Raw genomic sequence first — 20,535 nt, 5'->3', positions numbered from 1 at the left:
CCCCATGTCCGGTTCGCGCAGAACCAGACCTGTCAGCCTTCGCCGAAGAAGGCCGAGGAATGGCTCGACACAGATCGCATACAGTTGACTGGACATGGGGCACCCTTGACGCACTCCTCTTCGGAAGTGGATAGGTCCTGTCAATGATCCATTAATTTTAACTAGGCACTCTGCGGCAGAGTACAGGAGCCGAACTCGGGCCACAAAGTGTGGTCCGAGCCCAAAAGCCTGCAGGGTGCCCACCAGGAAACTGTGGTCCACCCGGTCAAAAGCCTTCTCCTGGTCAAGAGAAAGAAAACCTGCCGGGGTCCCAGTCTCCTGGAGTAGGTGGATCAGGTCCCGTACTAGGTGGACATTGTCCTGGATGGAGCGGCCCGGGACTGTACAAGATTGGTCAGGATGGACCACCTGTCCAATTACCGAACCCAGACGGTTGGCCATTGCCCGGGCGAAGATCTTGTAGTCCACGCACAAGAGGGAGACCGGCCGCCAGTTCTTTAGCAGGCGGAGGTCTCCCTTCTTGGGCAGTAGGACCACAACAGCTCTCCGCCATGAGAGGGGCATTTCTCCGGTGACTAGGCTCTCCCCCAGGACAAGGCTGTAATCATCCCCCAGGACATCCCAAAAAGCCTGATAAAACTCAACACTCAGTCCATCCAAACCAGGGGACTTGCCCCTCCGGAGTTGCCGAAGGGCAGTGGACAGCTCCTCCCGAGTCAGGGGGGCATCCAGACGCACTGCGTCCTCTGGGCTGACCTTCGGCAAATCCTCCCAGACCTCATTACACGCCTCCGCATTTGACGGATCAGGCGAGAATAAGGACCGATAGAATGAACGGACCTCATTGTTAATTCCATCAGGGTCCGTGATGGAGGAGCCATCGGCAGCCAGCAGCTCCACTAGCTGCTTTTGAACTCCCCGCCACCTTTCCAACGAGTAGAAGAAGGGTGAGCCACGGTCCAAATCCTGCAGCATTTGGATCCGTGACCTCACGTACGCACCTCGGGACTGCTGAAGCTGCAGGTTCCTTAGTGCGTCCTTCTTCTCCTGGTATTCCTGCCACAGCTGTTGGTCTCCAGTGGTCGGACCGAGGCGGGATTCCAGGTCAAGCAACGCTCTCTCAAGCCGCTCAACCTCAGAGCTCCGCCTCTTTGTCGACCCCCTAGTGTACTCCCGACATAAAAACCGGATGTGGGCTTTGCCCACATCCCACCATAGCCGTAGGGAGCAGAAATCTCTCCGCCTCTCCTTCCAGGAGACCCATAAAGCTCGGAACGAATCCCGGAATCGGCTGTCCTCCAGCAGCCGGTTGTTAAAATGCCAATACCCGGATCCCACCCGAGGGTGTAGTGGAATAAATTCCACCCACACAAGGTGATGATCCGAGCACGACACTGGCCGCATGGAGGACGCCGACACGCGGGAGACGTAGGCCCGAGAGATGTAAATGCGGTCTATCCTGGAACCCCCCTGTCTAGACCTTCTCGAGAAGGCGCTAGAGTTGGGGTGAAGATTCCGCCAGCTGTCCACCAAGTCAAAGGAGCCGACTAGCTCCTTTAACTTTTTTGCCGATGCTGGGTCGCGTTGGAGGCCCGAACGGTCCTCCGCCTCGAGGGTACAATTGAAATCTCCCCCGAGGATGACGCAATCCCCAGGGTCGATGGAGCTCAGCAGGGTGGACAGCTGGCAGAATAGGCGCGTCTGCATCACACCGCGCCTGGGAGCATACACATTGATAAAATGCAATGGTACGCCATCCAGGCGCACAACCAGGTGGAGCAGACGGCCGGGCACAACGTCCTAGACTCTTTCAATTACTGGTTGGAAGGTCGGGGCCAACAGGATCGCCACCCCGCTAGAAATGGAGCTGAGGTGGCTCATGTAGACCCCGCCCCGCCACTCCAGGAGCCAAGCAGACTCATCCCCAGGGATGGTATGGGTTTCCTGCAGGAAACTCACCGTATACCGCCCATCCCTGAGGGCTGAGAGATTGTTATGCCTGCGAAGAGGACCCCTGCTGCCGTTTACATTGAGACTAGCTATGGTAAGCTTCATGGCGGGAGCACACTAGGCCTCAGCAGCTGTGCCCATTTCGGTGAGAGCGGAGGCGCCCTCCACCACACTGTCCGGAAAGAAAGCAAGGTTACTTTTTGCCTTCCGGGCTCGAGCGGTACCAGCGACACCCTGTGACCCACCATCCCCCGTAGGAGCGAGGCTGCTTCTCCCTCTGATGTCCCTTACCAGGTCATCCAGGAAAGATTTTAGTTGCCGTCTGTCGTTCCCCGCCACCGCATTCCTCTTTCCCTTTCCCTTTCGTCCGAGGATGACTCACAGGGACCTCACCCGCCTCGGCATGCTGGGCCAGCGTAGCGAGGCTAGTTGAGGCCGGTGCTTGGCACCCTCAGAGGTAAGAATAAAATGCTTAATTTCCTCTACAGGTATCAATGGGGATTTCTCAGGAGGGGTGAGGATGTCCATTATTTCACTATCGAAAGAGTCCCCCTCCAACCCGTCACTGCAGACAGAATCCCCATCGGCCTCCCCGCATGTTCCAAAAGATGGCTGCGCTTGTGACCCATACCGCGCAGCGGGCACCTCGCTCTTACCTGCCCGCTCCACCGTCGCATCAGCCTCATCCACATTTGCGACAGTGGAGGGACAATCCCCAGGGACTCCCTGCAAGTCATTAATTGCTGGGGTCGACGTGCACAGAATATCGGCCTCCCCAGGGGGCAGGCATAGAGGGGAACCCGGCACCTTTGGTCCAAGGGATTCACAAGCAGCCTGGTGCTGAGAATGAGAGAGCTTTGTCTCGTCTCCTCTTACATTATTCGGTTCACTGGCCTCCAGAGAGGCGCTGACTTGTAGGTCCTGGGTGGAGGCCTCCAGGGCTGCCTCATTTGTGCAAACAGGGCTATCACAAGCTATTTGCACAACCACACCATCTACCCCAGGACTGGTGGCTACATCTGGGGACTCAGGTTTAGAACCAACCCCTACCCGGATTCCCACCCCTTCCTGGGACTCCACCGCATCTACATCCCCTGCCCTCTTGCGGGAACGTTCCCTTCTCCTCTTCACACCGGAGGAGCACACAGGTGCAGGCTTCACCGATGGGGCGGCGCTCTCTGTTTCCATCGCCCCGTCTGCTCGCGCACCTCCCCGAGCCCCACGCTCCACTTCAGGCGAAATGGGCGTGAGCTCTGCAGCCTCAAAGGCCTGCTTCTTACTGTGTTTGGATTTCCCCTTTGCCTTCTTACTCCGCACAGACTCCACCCCGTCCCCCACCTGAACCACAGGGAGAGGAGCAGGGACCGACCCAACCGTAGGGGTAGGGGCAGGGGCAGGGGCAGGGTGAGGGGCTGGGGCAGGATCACGGGCGGGGGCAGGGTCAGATGCAGGCTCAGACGCACGCGCAGGAGTAGGATCAGGGGCAGAGGTAGCTGGGGCACTGGTGCCCGGAGTGGGGTCCCTCGGGTTCCGGCCGGCAGGACAGTCCCTCCGAAAGTGCCCCACCCCCCTGCACGCATGGCACCGCGGGCGCTCGGAGCTCCAGTACACCTGATAATCCACTCCCTCATGCCGGACAGTAAACCGGCCCTCAACATCGTCCTCCCTTTCCAGCTGCATGAATACCTGACGCCGGAAAGAGATTACGGTGCGGAGGGTGCGTCTCTTAAATTTGTGTCGGATGGCAGTGATCTCCGACCTTACTTGCCCTAAACGGGCCAGTGGGGGAAGCAAGTCCTCATTTGGAATGAAAGGCTTAACATGTCCAAGCACGATACGTTGCGTGGGGGCCGTCACCAGCTCCATAGGTAAAAAGATGTTGTCTACCGTGACTCCCCTGCTTAGGGCCCGGTGCACTAGCTCTTCATTCGCCAGATAAAACACCGCCTTTCCGAACTCCTTCTCGGTGGCCAGAATACCACCTTTCCCAACAAGGTCCTCCATTGCCTCCGTACACTTTTCTAGTGTCATTCCAGGGCGCAAAATACATTGCACCCCACGTTCCACCTTCACCGACCGAAAAAGGGCGTTGTCCGAGGCCGGGGAGGCAGCCGCCCTTGCATAACTCCCCGAAGGCCCGCGACTCCCCGGAGACCGGTCCGGCATGCTGGCGCTCTTTCCAGTCCGAGAATCCTACAGCGGTGCCGGTTAGAAATCCTGGAACGAGTCGAATAACTGGCCGGGAAAGTTTGCAGTCGACAGTTCCTCGCTGGCTCGACGCCAGGAAAGGCTCCGTCGGACTTGCAGAGACCCAGGCCGGGAGAGGCCGAAACGTCCTTCCAGATGCTTCGGCACCAACACCGGACGAAAATCAGGAAAACAATGGAGGAGGAACGTTACCCCGCTGTCAATGGGGGGGAACGACGGCGTTTGCCTCCGGTTTTGGAGCGAACCGGCTTCCTGGCGAGTTGCCAGCGGCCGCAGCTGGGAGCTACGCAGTTAGCAGCCGCCAACAAACCCAGCCCAAACCGGCAGTAAAACTGCACACCGAGTTTCTTCACCAGCGCCGTCACTCACTCGGTTGTTCAAGAGACTTTTAGAGCCACCTCCAAAGTATTCCACGAACTGTATCCAGTAGTTTTGCCTCGATTTCTCCCAGCTCAGTCAGCACAGCTCCTCTCTGTGTCTGACCCTGGGAGTGTGTGATGGGATGGTGCGGAGGGAGATTCACTCTGTGTCCGACCCCGGGAGTGTGTGATGGGACGGTGTGGAGGGAGCTTCACTCTGTGTCTGACCCCGGGAGTGTGTGATGGGACGGTGTGGAGGGAGCTTCACTCTGTGTCTGACCCCGGGAGTGTGCGATGGGACGGTGGGGAAGGAGATTCACTCTGTGTCTGACCCCGGGAGTGTGTGATGGGACGGTACGGAGGGAGCTTCACTCTGTGTCTTACCACGGGAGTGTGTGATGGGACGGTACGGAGGGAGCTTCACTCTGTGTCTGACCACGGGAGTGTGTGATGGGACGGTACGGAGGGAGCTTCACTCTGTGTCTGACCACGGGAGTGTGTGATGGGACGGTGGGGAAGGAGATTCACTCTGTGTCTGACCCCGGGAGTGTGTGATGGGACGGTGGGGAAGGAGATTCACTCTGTGTCTGACCCCGGGAGTGTGTGATGGGACAGTGCGGAGGGAGATTCACTCTGTGTCTGACCCCGGGAGTGTGTGATGGGACTGTGTGAAGGGAGATTCACTCTGTGTCTGACCCCGGGAGTGTGTGATGGGACGGTGTGGAGGGAGATTCACTCTCTGTTTTACAACGATGTTCCATCCCCCATCCCTCTCCTACTCGGGACCTCAGTGGACTGACGTCTGTTATTAACCCTTTGCGGGGTGGAATCACATCGATTTTAACTGTCTGCGGGCGGGGGCGGGACAGGAGTAGACATTTGGCCAGGATGGGGGTTGGGTGGAGATGAGATCCTGGGCACCCAGACTCTGCCAGTCCGACCTCCCTCAGCCTGGAGCTGAGACGCTACTGTGTCAGTGTGAGGAGCTCCGACCCACTGTTGCAGTGCACAGGGTGCAGAGGGCAGCAGAAACCTCAAATAAAACTCAAGTCCAACACCAAGACAGGAAGTTACAGCAGTTTATTGATTTCATCATGACAAATGTAAATTAAACAGTGTGTGAGCTGCTGACGTGCGGGAATAAATAAGCTGCTCCCGACTCACTCACAGACACACAAAATTAACTGACCGGCGACAACGGGTGACAGTTTGAATAATCAGTCCCGTTTCTCACCGTCACTCTGCATCGGGGAACTGATGATTATAAAATCACACTTCAGGGCTGTGTCCGGGATCGCTACAGATCCAGGGTCACTGCCGAGGGATTTGTTAATTTAACATCATTATATCGGCCAGACTGCCGAATGCACCGTCCTCAGCAAAGGGAGCAAAAGGATTCTCTCCCGGGATAATCCCACCCCGGGACACCGGTGTCCCAGAAATAAAACCACTATGCTCAAGCTCTTCCAGTCTGTGTCATTCCCCGGGGTGTCATGTGGGGGTGGGCGGTGTAGAAGGCGAACATCCAAGGGCAGCAGCGGAAATACGTCACTACGGGAGCACAACGAACGACACAGAGCGCGAGACAGGAGCTAGTTCCGTTAAAACCATTGACATTAAACCTGGCGCGTGGCCATTAAAGGTAAAGGTGGGAGTTAAAGGGGAGGGCAGCGAGTTAAAGGGGAGGGCGGCGAGTTAAAGGGGAGGGCGGGGAATCGGCCAAAATGTCCCCATCCCGCGGGCGGGGATGTTCACACATTCAGATGTTCACACGGTCACGGTCAGTCCGGGTCTGACACCCTGCAGAGATCTCAGTTCCTTCCTCCCGGTCTCACTGAACTGATTCCCCCCCAGCCTGAAACAGATGGAAGAATAAAGATGAAATAAACAGATTACACAACAGTGTCAGTAACAGGGGACAACACTCACAGACAAATATCACCAGAAAACCCGCGGATCCGCTGATATTTTATCACATTGAACATTAACACAAACACTCACCCGATCCGCTTCAGACTCGGGAGGGTCAGTATGAGGCGGCGGAGAGCGGGGACAGATCGGTCTGTCAGTGAGTTTAATCCCAGGCTCAGCCACGTCAGTGATGGGTTTGTACTGAGAGCGGAGACGAGATCCTCGGCACCAGAATCGGTGAGACCGACACCCCACAGCCTGGAGATGGGAGAGAGTGAGGGTGAAGGACACAGAGAGACAGGAGATGGTACAAATCCCCAGTGTTTATCAGTGACACATTTAATGATCACATTAATGTTCAGTGTCAGACACCCAGTGACTGTAAACACAATCTTCCACAGTCTGGTACTTACCACAGTTTCTGTATTTTACACTCTGGGTTCCTCAGAGCCGCAGACACCGGTTTCACTCCTGAATCTCCCAGTTCACTCTGCCCAAGGCTAAACACAAACAGACAAACTGATGAACAAAGTGATTCAAACTGCGGGTCTGAGGGAATTTCTCTCACTCGGATATTTCAGGAAACATTAAACCCTTCAGTAAATCACTGATCGGAGTTCCCATCACTGTCAATGTCCCTCAGTGCCCAGCTCCAGGGTATTCACCAAATGTCAGTAATTTAGTCTGTCGGTGTGACCCCGTAAACTCCACATATTCTGTCCCATTCCCCAATGGTTAGAAACGTGTTCCTGACCTGAGAGGGTCGGGAGGGGCAGGGATGAAGGAGGAACGGGGATGGGGAAGAGAGATCCCACAGGACGAAGGGTGATGGCATTTGTCACAATTCTTCACAATCGTATTTATCACAGTTTTACCCAAATCCCTTTACATCGAAACAACACAACTGGACAGTTTCACAGTTCAGAGTGAGAGATAAATCAGATACCTCAACTCCTGGCACTTGTACAGCCCGGGTCCCAGCCGCTGGATTCCTTCACACTGAATGCGACAGTACTCCAGGTCGAGGTGTTTTATTGTATCACAGAGTCCGATAGCATTAGATAGGACCGCGCAGTCAATCAGGGTCAGTGTCATTCCACTGAATGAAAGTGTTTCCACAGATCCCAGTGTGGCCTGAGCCAGTCCACGATTCTGAGACTCAAACAGGTAGTGCAATGTGTTCAGGAGACTCCTTTTACCAGCCTCACTCGTGTTTCCACTCTGGCGCTTAACCTCCTCCTTCACCCAGTCAATCACCCGGCAGGTTGTTTGATGAGGAAATGGACCCAGAAACTCCTCCAGGCCCCGAGCTGTCATTGGGTTGGAGAGACCAGTAACAAAACGGAGAAATACCTCAAATCGACCGTCTGTCGTGTTGTGGGCTTCAGTGAGGAATCTCAGGATATTCCCGGGATGTATAGTCAGGAATTGTGCGAGTGCAGCTACAAACTCTTGGATGGTGAGGTGTGGGAATGTGTACACCACGCTCCGGGCAGAATCCTCTCTCTCCAAAAGCTCCATCAGGAACCCGGACAGGAACTGGGAAGGCCGCAGATTGTACTTGATCAAATCTCCATCTGTAAACACAATCTTCTTATCGGACAGTCCTCTGAAGGCCATCTGACCAACCCTGAGTAACACATCACGGGGTTTCTCAATCTCACGGCCGTGGTTTTTCAGGATGTTGTAAATATAGTAGGAATATAGTTGGGTGATGGTCTTGGGAACACGCTGTGGGTCCCTGACTCTTTGTGTGAAGAAGGGGCCGAGCGCCAGAGCGAGGATCCAGCAGTAGGAGGGGTTGTAGCTCATGGTGTACAGGATCTCGTTCTCCTTCACGTGTTTGAAAACAGCTGCTGCCACCGTCTGATCTTCAAAATGTCTGATGAAATATTCCTTCCGTTCCTCACCAACAAATCCCAGGATTTCAGCCCGGACACTGATGTCTGCCTTTTCCAATAAATGTAATGCAGTGGGGCGGGTGGTCACCAGCACTGAACACCCTGGGAGCAGCTTGCCCTGGATTAAACTGTACACAATGTCAGACACTTCACACCACCACTCGGGATCTGGACACTGGTACTTGGGTTCTGTATCTCTCCGACTGTCAGCAAAATCGATTCTGTGTTTGAATTCATCCAAACCATCGAATATAAACAGCAATCCCTCTGGGTTCTTCCAGACCTCTCTCAGGGAATTCCCAAGGTAGGGATACTGATCCAGAATCAGTTCTCTCAGGTTTATTCTGCAGTTAATACTGTTTAAATCCCGAAATTTGAAACTGAAGACAAACTGGAATTGTTGGTATATTTTCCCTGTGGCCCAGTCATAAACAATCTTTTGTACCATTGTTGTTTTCCCGATCCCCGCGACTCCGGCCACTGCTGCCGAACTCCCAGATTTGGATTTACTCCGGGAAAAGCTGCTCTGGAATAACTGATCTGTCCGGATTTTTTCCAGCTCTCCACGGAGTTGTTTCTGTCTCTGCTCCTCGTGGTCTCTGCCTCTTGCCAGCAGCTCATGTTCCACCAGTCTCCGATCTCGAACAGTAGAAATGACTGTGAGCTCAGCGTATCGATCAACCAGCTGGAAAACCTTCACCTTCTCCCTCATCAGGATCGTGTTCACTCTCAGTGTTTCAGTTTGTGCCCGCAGAGTCTCCTTGTGTTTCTGTTGAGCATCTTCCATGGGAACAGACAGTGGACAAACTGTTAGATGCCTCAACTCAGAGCTCAGTATTTAAATACACAAGAGTTAGCTCAAAGCTATTGCATTAATTGGATTCTTCAATGGATGCTCGAACAGTAAATTTGATAAACAGACCCCTGACTGGACAGAGAGGCCTGGTCCAGATAAACACCAGATCATCACATTTCCACATTAACTGTGCTGTGCAGGTGAGTATTTCCCTGGTAACTTACTGACCCCCAAATGCTCAGTACTGGACAAACTCCCACTACTGTCACAGCTGTCATTTATTCCTCTAGAAGAGACTCTTAATCCCCAGTGTTGATATGGCCAACGGAGACAGACAAAAGGGTAGTGGGCATTCTGTCAAAGGAAGAGGTTGGGTAATCACAGCTTCCCATCCCCTCTCACCATCACCGATTCAAAATACAAAGAGGTAGCTTTGCTGATCAGCACCTGCACTGTGGGTGGGTGGTTGAGGTGTGTGGAATCTCAAAGTGTGTTTGAATCCTGTCATGGGTGTTTGGGGTCTCAAAATGTGTCAGGACCATGCCAGGAGTGTGTGGGATCTGACAGAGTGTCAGGACCTTGTCAGGGGTGTGTGGGGTCTCACAGTGTGTCAGGACCTTGTCAGGGGTGTGTGGGGTCTCACAGTGTGTCCGGACCTTGGCATGTGTGTATGGGGAAACACAGTGTGTCAGCACACGATTAGGGGTGTGTGGAGTTTCACTGTGTGTCATGACCCTGTCAGGAGTGTGTGGGATCTCACAGTTTGTCAGAACCATAACAAGGTGTATGGGGCCTCACAGTATGTCAGGAACCTATCAGACGTGTGCGCAGTCTCACAGTGTGTCATGACCCTTGTCAGGGGAGTGTGGGGTCTCACAGTGTGTCAGGACCCTGTCAGGGGAGTGTGGGGTCTCACAGTGTGTCAGGACCCTGTCAGAGGAGTGTGGGGTCTCAGAGTGTGTCAGGACCCTTGTCAAAGGTGTGTGGGGTCTCACAGTGTGTCAGGACCCTGTCAGGGGTGTGTGGGGTCTCAGAGTGTGTCAGGACCCAGTCAGAGGAGTGTGGGGTCTCAGAGTGTGTCAGGACCCTTGTCAAAGGTGTGTGGGGTCTCACAGTGTGTCAGGACCCTGTCAGGGGTGTGTGGGGTCTCAGAGTGTGTCAGGACCCTGTCAGAGGAGTGTGGGGTCTCAGAGTGTGTCACGACACTGTCAGGGGAGTGTGGGGTCTCACAGTATGTCAGGAACCTATCAGACGTGTGCGCAGTCTCACAGTGTGTCATGACCCTTGTCAGGGGAGTGTGGGGTCTCACAGTGTGTCAGGACCCTGTCAGAGGAGTGTGGGGTCTCAGAGTGTGTCAGGACCCTTGTCAAAGGTGTGTGGGGTCTCACAGTGTGTCAGGACCCTGTCAGGGGTGTGTGGGGTCTCAGAGTGTGTCAGGACCCAGTCAGAGGAGTGTGGGGTCTCAGAGTGTGTCAGGACCCTTGTCAAAGGTGTGTGGGGTCTCACAGTGTGTCAGGACCCTGTCAGGGGTGTGTGGGGTCTCAGAGTGTGTCAGGACCCTGTCAGAGGAGTGTGGGGTCTCAGAGTGTGTCACGACACTGTCAGGGGAGTGTGGGGTCTCAGAGTGTGTCAGGACCCTGTCAGGGGAGTGTGGGGTCTCACAGTGTGTCAGGACCCTGTCAGGGGAGTGTGGGGTCTCAGAGTGTGTCAGGACCCTGTCAGGGGAGTGTGGGGTCTCAGAGTGTGTCAGGACCCTGTCAGGGGAGTGTGGGGTCTCAGAGTGTGTCAGGACCCTGTCAGGGGAGTGTGGGGTCTCAGAGTGTGTCAGGACCCTGTCAGGGGAGTGTGGGGTCTCACAGTGTGTCAGGAACTCCCGTGGTTTTACAACTGACAAGAAAGCGCCAAAGGTTCTTCAAGAAATGTTTAAACTTTAATTTGCAAAGTAAAGCTGGGACAGACAGTGGACCAGGCTGTGTAAGTCTGTCACTGACTGCCCCTTTGTCGTTTTCACACAGCATTCTTTATAGCCCTTCTGGGTTAGCATACCTCTGTAAGTTTTTAACTCTCACTAATAAATCAATCACTCTTATCTCTCTTACCTGGCTACATTCGTTTTTCGAGGGGTTAAAAGTGCACAGGTTTCATTCAATGGTTACATCCCAAATACCACAGTAATCCCACGCACTCAGTAACAGACAATTAATGCATACTAAAGGCATGGTCAACATCTGAATAAACATCTAATACGTGGTAAAAACACTTAAAATAAACACTTAGAAAACAGAGTTAAAATGTTTTCCAATAGAACCCGTCAGGGGTGTGTGGGGTGTCACAGAGTGTCAGGACACTGACAGGTGTGTGTGGGGTCTCACTGTGTGTCAGGACCCTGTCAGGGACCCGTGGTGTCTCACAGTGTGTCCGGACCGTGTCAGGGGTGTGTGGTGTCTCACAGTGTGTCCGGACCGTGTCAGAGGTGTGTGGGGTGTCACAGTGTGTCCGGACCGTGTCAGGGGTGTGTGGTGTCTCACAGTGTGTCCGGACCGTGTCAGAGGTGTGTGGGGTGTCACAGTGAGACAGGACCCTGCCAGGGGTGTGTGGGTTCTCGCAGTGTGTCAGGACGCTGTCAATGACGTGTGGGGTCTCACAGTGTGTCAGATCCCTGTCAGCGGTGTGTGGGGTCTCACAGTTTGTCAGAACCATAACGTCGTGAGTGGGTTCTCACAGTATGTCAGGAACCTGTCGGACATGTGCGCAGTCTTACAGTGTGTCAGGAACCTGTCGGACGTGTGCGCAGTCTCACACTGTGTCAGGATCTTGCCAGGGGTCTGTTGTGTCTCACAGTGTGTCAGGACCCTGACATGGACGTGCAGGGTTTCAGTGTGTCAGGACCCTGTCAGGAGTGTGTGGGGTCTCACAGTGTGTCAGTACCCTAACAGAGGTGTGTGGGGTCTCAGAGCGTGTCAGAGCCCCATCAGGGGTGTGTGGTGTCTCACAGTGTGTCCGGACCCAGTCAGAGGTGTGTGGGGTCTCACAGTGAGTCAAGACCGTGCTAGGGGTGCGTGGGGCCTCACGGTGTGTCAGGAACCTGTCAGAGGTGTGCAGTGTCTCACAGTGTGTCAGGAATCTGCCAGTGGTGCGTGGGGTCTCACAGTGTGTCAGTACCCTGTCAGGGGTGCCTGGGGTCTCACAGTGTGTCCGGACTGTGTCAGGGGTGTGTGGGGTCTCACAATGAGACAGGACCCTGCCAGGAGTTTGTGGGGACTCGCAGTGTGTCAGGACTCTGTCAATGACGTGTGAAGTCTCACAGTGTGTTAGACCCTCTCAGGCCTGTGTGGGGTCTCACAGTGTGTCAGGACACTGTCAGACGGGTGCGCGGTCTCACAGAGTGTCAGGACCCTGCAAGGGATCTGTGGGTCTCACTGTGTGCCAGGACCCTGTCAGTGACGTGTGTGGCCTCACAGTGTGTCAGGAACCTGTAAAGGACATGTGGGTTCTCACAGTGTGTCAGGAAACTGTGAGGGACGTGTGGGGTCTCACAGTCTGTCAGGACACTGTCAGACGGGTGCGCGGTCTCACAGAGCGTCAGGACCCTGTCAAGGGTGTCTGGGGTCTCACAGTGTGTCAGGAGCCTGTCAGGTGTCTACGGGTTCACACAGTCCTTCAGGACCCTGTCAATGACGTGTGCCCGGTCTCACGGTGTGTCAGGAACCTGTGAAGGACGTGTGGGGTCTCACAGTGTGTCAGGAACCGGGCAGGGGTGTGTGGGGTCTCACAGTGTGTCCGGACCATGTCAGTGTTGTGTGGGGTCTCACACTGTGTCAGGACCTTCTCAGGGGAGTGTGGAGTCTCACAGTATGTCATAACCCTGTCATAGATGTGCAGGGTCTCACAGGCTGTCAGGACCCTAGCAGGTACTTGTGGGGTCTGACAGTTTGTCAGAACCATAACATGGTGTGTGGGGTCTCACAGTATGCCAGGAACCTGTCAGACGTGTGCGTGGTCTCACAGTGTGTCAGAAACCTGTCAGGGACATGTGGGTCGTCACAGTCTGTCAGGAACCTGTCAGGGGTGTGTGGGGTCTCACAGTGTGCAAGGATCCTGTCAGCTGTGTGTGGGATCTCCCAGTGTGTCAGGACCCTGTCAGTGACGTGTGGGTTGTAACAGTTTGTCAGGAACCTGTCAGGGGTGTGTGGGGTTTCACAGTCTGTCAGGACCCTGTCAGGGGTGTGTGGGATCTCACAGTCTGTCAGGACACTGTCAGACGTGTGCGCGGTCTCACAGAGTGTCAGGACCCTGTCAGGGGTGTCTGGGGTCTCACAGTGTGTCAGGGCCCTGTTAGGGGTGTGTGGGGTCTCATAGTGTGTCAGGATCCTGTCAATGATGTCTGGGGTGCCAGAGTGTGTCAGGACCCTGCCAAGGGTGTGTGGGGTCTCACAGAGTGTCAGGACACTGTCAAGTGTTTGTGGGGTGGGAAAGCTTGGCGGGACCCTGTCAGCGGTCTCTGACGTCTCACAGTGTGTCAGGACACTGTCAGGGGTGTGTGTGGTCTGACTGTGTGTCAGGACCCTGTCAGAGGCGTGTGGGGTCTCAGTGTGTCAGACCCTGTCAGGAGTGTGTTGATCTCACAGTGTTTCAGGGCCCTGTCAGGGGTGTTTGCGGTCTCACAGTGTTTCAGGACCCTGTCAGGGGTGTTTGTGGTCTCACAGAGTTTCATGACCCTGCAAATGACGTGTGGGGTCTCACAGTGTGTCAGGACTATGTCAGGGTTGTGTGGGGTCTCACATTCTGTCAGGACCCTGTCAGGGGTGTGTGGGTCTCGCAGTCTGTCAGGACCCTGTCAGGGGTGTGTGGGGTCTCACAGTGTGTCAGGTCCCTGTCAGGTGTGTGTGGATCTCACAGTGTGTCAGGACCCTGTCAGGGGTGTGTGGGTCTCGCAGTCTGTCAGGGGTGTGTGGATTCTCACAGTCTGTCAGGACAGTGTCTGACCTGCGCACGGTCTCACAGAGTGTCAGGACCCTGCAAGGGATCTGTGGGTCTCACTGTGTGCCAGGACCCTGTCAGTGACGTGTGTGGCCTCACAGTGTGTCAGGAACCTGTAAAGGACATGTGGGTTCTCACAGTGTGTCAGGAAACTGTGAGGGACGTGTGGGGTCTCACAGTCTGTCAGGACACTGTCAGACGGGTGCGCGGTCTCACAGAGCGTCAGGACCCTGTCAAGGGTGTCTGGGGTCTCACAGTGTGTCAGGAGCCTGTCAGGTGTCTACGGGTTCGCACAGTCTTTCAGGACCCTGTCAATGACGTGTGCCCGGTCTCACGGTGTGTCAGGAACCTGTGAAGGACGTGTGGGTTCTCACAGTCTGTCAGGACACTGTCAGGGGTGTGTGGGGTCTCACAGCGTGTCAGGGCCCTCTTTGGGGTGTGTGGGGTGGGAAAGCTTGGCGGGACCCTCTCAGCGGTCTCTGACGTCTCACAGTGTGTCAGGACCCTGTCAGGGGTGTGTGTGGTCTAACTGTGTGTCAGGACCCTGTCAGAGGCGTCTGGGGTCTCACAGTGTTTCAGGACCCCACAAATGACGTGTGGGGTCTCACAGTGTGTCAGGAACCGGGCAGGGGTGTGTGGGGTCTCACAGTGTGTCCGGACCATGTCAGTGTTGTGTGGGGTCTCACACTGTGTCAGGACCTTCTCAGGGGAGTGTGGAGTCTCACAGTATGTCATAACCCTGTCATAGATGTGCAGGGTCTCACAGGCTGTCAGGACCCTAGCAGGTACTTGTGGGGTCTGACAGTTTGTCAGAACCATAACATGGTGTGTGGGGTCTCACAGTATGCCAGGAACCTGTCAGACGTGTGCGTGGTCTCACAGTGTGTCAGAAACCTGTCAGGGACATGTGGGTCGTCACAGTCTGTCAGGAACCTGTCAGGGGTGTGTGGGGTCTCACAGTGTGCAAGGATCCTGTCAGCTGTGTGTGGGATCTCCCAGTGTGTCAGGACCCTGTCAGTGACGTGTGGGTTGTAACAGTTTGTCAGGAACCTGTCAGGGGTGTGTGGGGTTTCACAGTCTGTCAGAACCCCGTCATGGATGTGTGGGGTCTCCCAGTGTGTCAGGACCCTGTCAGGGGTGTGTGGGATCTCACAGTCTGTCAGGACACTGTCAGACGTGTGCGCAGTCTCACAGAGTGTCAGGACCCTGTCAGGGGTGTCTGGGGTCTCACAGTGGGTCAGGGCCCTGTTAGGGGTGTGTGGGGTCTCATAGTGTGTCAGGATCCTGTCAATGATGTCTGGGGTGCCAGAGTGTGTCAGGACCCTGCCAAGGGTGTGTGGGGTCTCACAGAGTGTCAGGACACTGTCAAGTGTTTGTGGGGTGGGAAAGCTTGGCGGGACCCTGTCAGCGGTCTCTGACGTCTCACAGTGTGTCAGGACACTGTCAGGGGTGTGTGTGGTCTGACTGTGTGTCAGGACCCTGTCAGAGGCGTGTGGGGTCTCAGTGTGTCAGACCCTGTCAGGAGTGTGTTGATCTCACAGTGTTTCAGGGCCCTGTCAGGGGTGTTTGCGGTCTCACAGTGTTTCAGGACCCTGTCAGGGGTGTTTGTGGTCTCACAGAGTTTCATGACCCTGCAAATGACGTGTGGGGTCTCACAGTGTGTCAGGACTATGTCAGGGTTGTGTGGGGTCTCACATTCTGTCAGGACCCTGTCAGATGTGTGCTCGGTCTCACAGAGTGTCAGGTCCCTGTCAGGGGTGTGTGGGGTCTCACAGTGTGTCAGGACCCTGTCAGGGGTGTCTGGGGTCTCCCAGTGTGTCAGGACCCTGTCAGGGGTGTGTGGATCTCACAGTGTGTCAGGACCCTGTCAGGGGTGTGTGGGGTCTCCCAGTGTGTCAGGACCCTGTCAGGGGTGTGTGGATCTCACAGTGTGTCAGGACACTGTCAGGGGTGTGTGGGGTCTCACAGTGTGCCAGGACCCTGTCAGATGTGTGCTCGGTCTCACAGAGTGTCAGGGGTGTGTGGGTCTCCCAGTGTGTCAGGACCCTGTCAGGGGTGTGTGGGTCTCGCAGTCTGTCAGGACCCTGTCAGGGGTGTGTGGGGTCTCACAGTGTGTCAGGTCCCTGTCAGGTGTGTGTGGATCTCACAGTGTGTCAGGACCCTGTCAGGGGTGTGTGGGTCTCGCAGTCTGTCAGGGGTGTGTGGATTCTCACAGTCTGTCAGGACAGTGTCTGACCTGCGCACGGTCTCACAGAGTGTCAGGACCCTGCAAGGGATCTGTGGGTCTCACTGTGTGCCAGGACCCTGTCAGTGACGTGTGTGGCCTCACAGTGTGTCAGGAACCTGTAAAGGACATGTGGGTTCTCACAGTGTGTCAGGAAACTGTGAGGGACGTGTGGGGTCTCACAGTCTGTCAGGACACTGTCAGACGGGTGCGCGGTCTCACAGAGCGTCAGGACCCTGTCAAGGGTGTCTGGGGTCTCACAGTGTGTCAGGAGCCTGTCAGGTGTCTACGGGTTCGCAGAGTCTTTCAGGACCCTGTCAATGACGTGTGCCCGGTCTCACGGTGTGTCAGGAACCTGTGAAGGACGTGTGGGTTCTCACAGTCTGTCAGGACACTGTCAGGGGTGTGTGGGGTCTCACAGCGTGTCAGGGCCCTCTTTGGGGTGTGTGGGGTGGGAAAGCTTGGCGGGACCCTCTCAGCGGTCTCTGACGTCTCACAGTGTGTCAGGACCCTGTCAGGGGTGTGTGTGGTCTAACTGTGTGTCAGGACCCTGTCAGAGGCGTCTGGGGTCTCACAGTGTTTCAGGACCCCACAAATGACGTGTGGGGTCTCACAGTGTGTCAGGAACCGGGCAGGGGTGTGTGGGGTCTCACAGTGTGTCCGGACCATGTCAGTGTTGTGTGGGGTCTCACACTGTGTCAGGACCTTCTCAGGGGAGTGTGGAGTCTCACAGTATGTCATGACCCTGTCATAGATGTGCAGGGTCTCACAGGCTGTCAGGACCCTGGCAGGTACTTGTGGGATCTGACAGTTTGTCAGAACCATAACATGGTGTGTGGGGTCTCACAGTATGCCAGGAACCTGTCAGACGTGTGCGTGGTCTCACAGTGTGTCAGAAACCTGTCAGGGACATGTGGGTCGTCACAGTCTGTCAGGAACCTGTCAGGGGTGTGTGGGGTCTCACAGTGTGCAAGGATCCTGTCAGCTGTGTGTGGGATCTCCCAGTGTGTCAGGACCCTGTCAGTGACGTGTGGGTTGTAACAGTCTGTCAGGAACCTGCCAGGGGTGTGTGGGGTCTCACAGTCTGTCAGGGGTGTGTCGGGTCTCACAGTCTGTCACGAGCCTGTCAGGGGTGTGTGGGGTTTCACAGTGTGTCAGAACCCCGTCATGGATGTGTGGGGTCTCCCAGTGTGTCAGGAACCTGTCAGGGGTGTGTGGGATCTCACAGTGTGTCAGGACCCTGTCAGGGGTGTGTGTGGGTTGTCACAGTTTGTCAGGAACCTGTCAGGGGTGTGCGGAGTCACACCGGGTGTCAGGACCCTGGCAGGGGTGTGTGGGATCTCACAGTGTGTCAGGACCCTGTCAGGGGTGTGTGTGGGTTGTCACACTTTGTCAGGAACCTGTCAGGGGTGTGCGGAGTCACACCGGGTGTCAGGACACTGCCAGGGGTGTGTGGGGTCTCACAGTGTGTCAGGACCCTGGCAGCGGTTTGTGGGGTCTAACAGTGTGTTAGGACAGTGGCAGAGGTGTGTGGGGTCTCACTGTGTGTCAGGACCCTGTCAGGGGTGTGTGGGGTCTCACAGAGTGTCAGGAGCCTGTCAGGTGTCTACGGGTTCACACACTCTTTCAGGACCCTGTCAATGACGTGTGCCCGGTCTCACAGAGTGTCAGGAACCTGTCAAGGACGTGTGGCTTCTCACAGTGTGTCAGGACACTGTCAGGGGTGTGTGGGGTCTCACAGTGTGTCAGGATCCTGTCAATGATGTCTGGGTTGCCAGAGTGTGTCAGGACCCTGCCAAGGGTGTGTGGGGTCTCACAGTGTGTCAGGACACTGTCAAGTGTTTGTGGGGTGAGAAAGCTTGGCGGGACCCTGTCAGCGGTCTCTGACGTCTCATAGTGTGTCAGGACACTGTCAGGGGTGTGTGTGGTCTGACTGTGTGTCAGGACCCTGTCAGAGGCGTCTGGGGTCTCAGTGTGTCAGACCCTGTCAGGAGTGTGTTGATCTCACAGTGTTTCAGGGCCCTGTCAGGGGTGTTTGCAGTCTCACAGAGTTTCATGACCCTGCAAATGACGTGTGGGGTCTCACAGTGTGTCAGGAACTGGTCAGGGGTGTGTGGGGTCTCACAGTGTGTCTGACTCTGTCAGGAGTGTTTGGTGTCTCACCGTGTGTCAGGACTATGTCAGGGTTGTGTGGGGTCTCACAATGTGTCAGGACACTGTCAGACGTGTGCGCGGTCTCACAGAGTGTCAGGACCTATCAGGGCTGTGTAGGGTCTCACACTGTGTCAGGATCTTGTAAGGGGAGTGTGGAGTCTCACAGTAGGTCAGGACCCTGTCATAGATGTGCAGGGTCTCACAGGCTGTCAGGACCCTGTCAGGTGTGTGCTCGATCTCACAGAGTGTCAGGACCCTGTCAGGGGTGTGTGGGGTCTCACATTCTGTCAGGACCCTGTCAGATGTGTGCTCGGTCTCACAGAGTGTCAGGTCCCTGTCAGGGGTGTGTGGGGTCTCACAGTGTGTCAGGACCCTGTCAGGGGTGTGTGGATCTCACAGTGTGTCAGGACCCTGTCGGGTGTGTGTGGATCTCACAGTGTGTCAGGACCCTGTCAGGGGTGTGTGGATCTCACAGTGTGTCAGGACCCTGTCAGGGGTGTGTGGGGTCTCCCAGTGTGTCAGGACACTGTCAGGGGTGTGTGGGTCTCGCAGTCTGTCAGGGGTGTGTGGATTCTCACAGTCTGTCAGGACAGTGTCTGACGTGTGCACGGTCTCACAGAGTGTCAGGACCCTGCAAGGGATCTGTGGGTCTCACTGTGTGCCAGGACCCTGTCAGTGACGTGTGTGGCCTCACAGTGTGTCAGGAACCTGTAAAGGACATGTGGGTTCTCACAGTGTGTCAGGAAACTGTGAGGGACGTGTGGGGTCTCACAGTCTGTCAGGACACTGTCAGACGTGTGCGCGGTCTCACAGAGTGTCAGGACCCTGTCAAGGGTGTCTGGGGTCTCACAGTGTGTCAGGACCCTGTCAGGGGTGTGTGTGGTTTCACAGTGTGTCAGAAACCTGTCAGGGACATGTGGGTCGTCACAGTCTGTCAGGAACCTGTCAGGGGTGTGTGGGGTCTCACAGTGTGTAAGGATCCTGTCAGCTGTGTGTGGGATCTCCCAGTGTGTCAGGAACCTGTCAGGGCTGTGCGGAGTCACACCGGGTGTCAGGACCCTGGCAGGCGTGTGTGGGGTCTCACAGTGTGTCAGGACCCTGGCAGCGGTTTGTGGGGTCTCACAGTGTGTCAGGACCCTGTCAATGATGTGTGGGGTCTCAGAGTGTGTCTGAAACCTGACAGGGGTGTGTGGGGTCTCCCAGTTTCTAAGGACCCTGTCAGACGTGTGCGTGGTCCCACAGAGTGTCAGGACACTGTCAGGGGTGTGTGGGATCTCACAGTGTGTCAGGACCCGGTCAGGGGTGTGTGTGGGTTGTCACAGTTTGTCAGGAACCTGTCAGGGGTGTGCGGAGTCACACCGGGTGTCAGGACCCTCGCAGGCGTGTGTGGGGTCTCACAGTGTGTCAGGACCCTGGCAGCGGTTTGTGGGGTCTCACAGTGTGTCAGGACAGTGGCAGAGGTGTGTGGGGTCTCCCAGTGTGTCAGGACCCTGTCAGGGGTGTGTGGGGTCTCACAGTGTGTCAGGACCCTGTCAATGATGTGTGGGGTCTCAGAGTGTGTCTGGAACCTGACAGGGGTGTGTGGGGTCTCCCAGTCTCTAAGGACCCTGTCAGACGTGTGCGTGGTCCCACAGAGTGTCAGGACACTGTCAGGGGTGTGTGGGGTCTCACAGTCTGTCAGGACCCTGTCAAGGGTGTCTGGGGTCTCACAGTGTGTCAGGAGCCTGTCAGGTGTCTACGGGTTCACACACTCTTTCAGGACCCTGTCAATGACGTGTGCCCGGTCTCACAGAGTGTCAGGAACCTGTCAAGGACGTGTGGGTTCTCACAGTGTGTCAGGACACTGTCAGGGGTGTGTGGGGTCTCACAGTGTGTCAGGGCCCTGTTAGGGGTGTGTGGGGTCTCACAGTGTGTCAGGATCCTGTCAATGAGGTCTGGGGTGCCAGAGTGTGTCAGGACCCTGCCAAGGGTGTGTGGGGTCTCACAGTGTGTCAGGACACTGTCAAGTGTTTGTGGGGTGGGAAAGCTTGGCGGGACCCTGTCAGCGGTCAC

The 20,535-nt window shown here is 55.7% G+C and overlaps 1 protein-coding gene across 4 annotated transcripts in view; it reads right to left on the bottom strand.

The window, feature by feature from the left end:
• Positions 1 to 5,582: 5,582 nt before the first annotated feature.
• The window catches only part of LOC140193685 (NACHT, LRR and PYD domains-containing protein 3-like), a 112,996-nt gene continuing 98,043 nt past the window's right edge, over positions 5,583 to 20,535 (bottom strand). For all 4 annotated transcript variants that reach the window (XM_072250847.1, XM_072250846.1, XM_072250848.1 and 1 more), the window contains 4 exons: positions 7,375 to 9,109; positions 6,842 to 6,928; positions 6,519 to 6,686; positions 5,583 to 6,372 (listed from right to left, as the gene is read on the bottom strand). In XM_072250847.1, the coding sequence (XP_072106948.1) occupies positions 6,285 to 6,372; positions 6,519 to 6,686; positions 6,842 to 6,928; positions 7,375 to 9,109 (2,078 nt within the window). In that variant the 3' untranslated portion in view covers positions 5,583 to 6,284. The remainder of the gene's footprint in view (positions 6,373 to 6,518; positions 6,687 to 6,841; positions 6,929 to 7,374; positions 9,110 to 20,535) is intronic.

This window comes from Mobula birostris, unplaced genomic scaffold, assembly GCF_030028105.1.
Source record: "Mobula birostris isolate sMobBir1 unplaced genomic scaffold, sMobBir1.hap1 scaffold_710, whole genome shotgun sequence".
In the NCBI taxonomy this organism is placed as follows: Eukaryota; Metazoa; Chordata; class Chondrichthyes; order Myliobatiformes; family Myliobatidae; genus Mobula; species Mobula birostris.
This window is presented reverse-complemented; position numbering and strand designations above follow the sequence as displayed.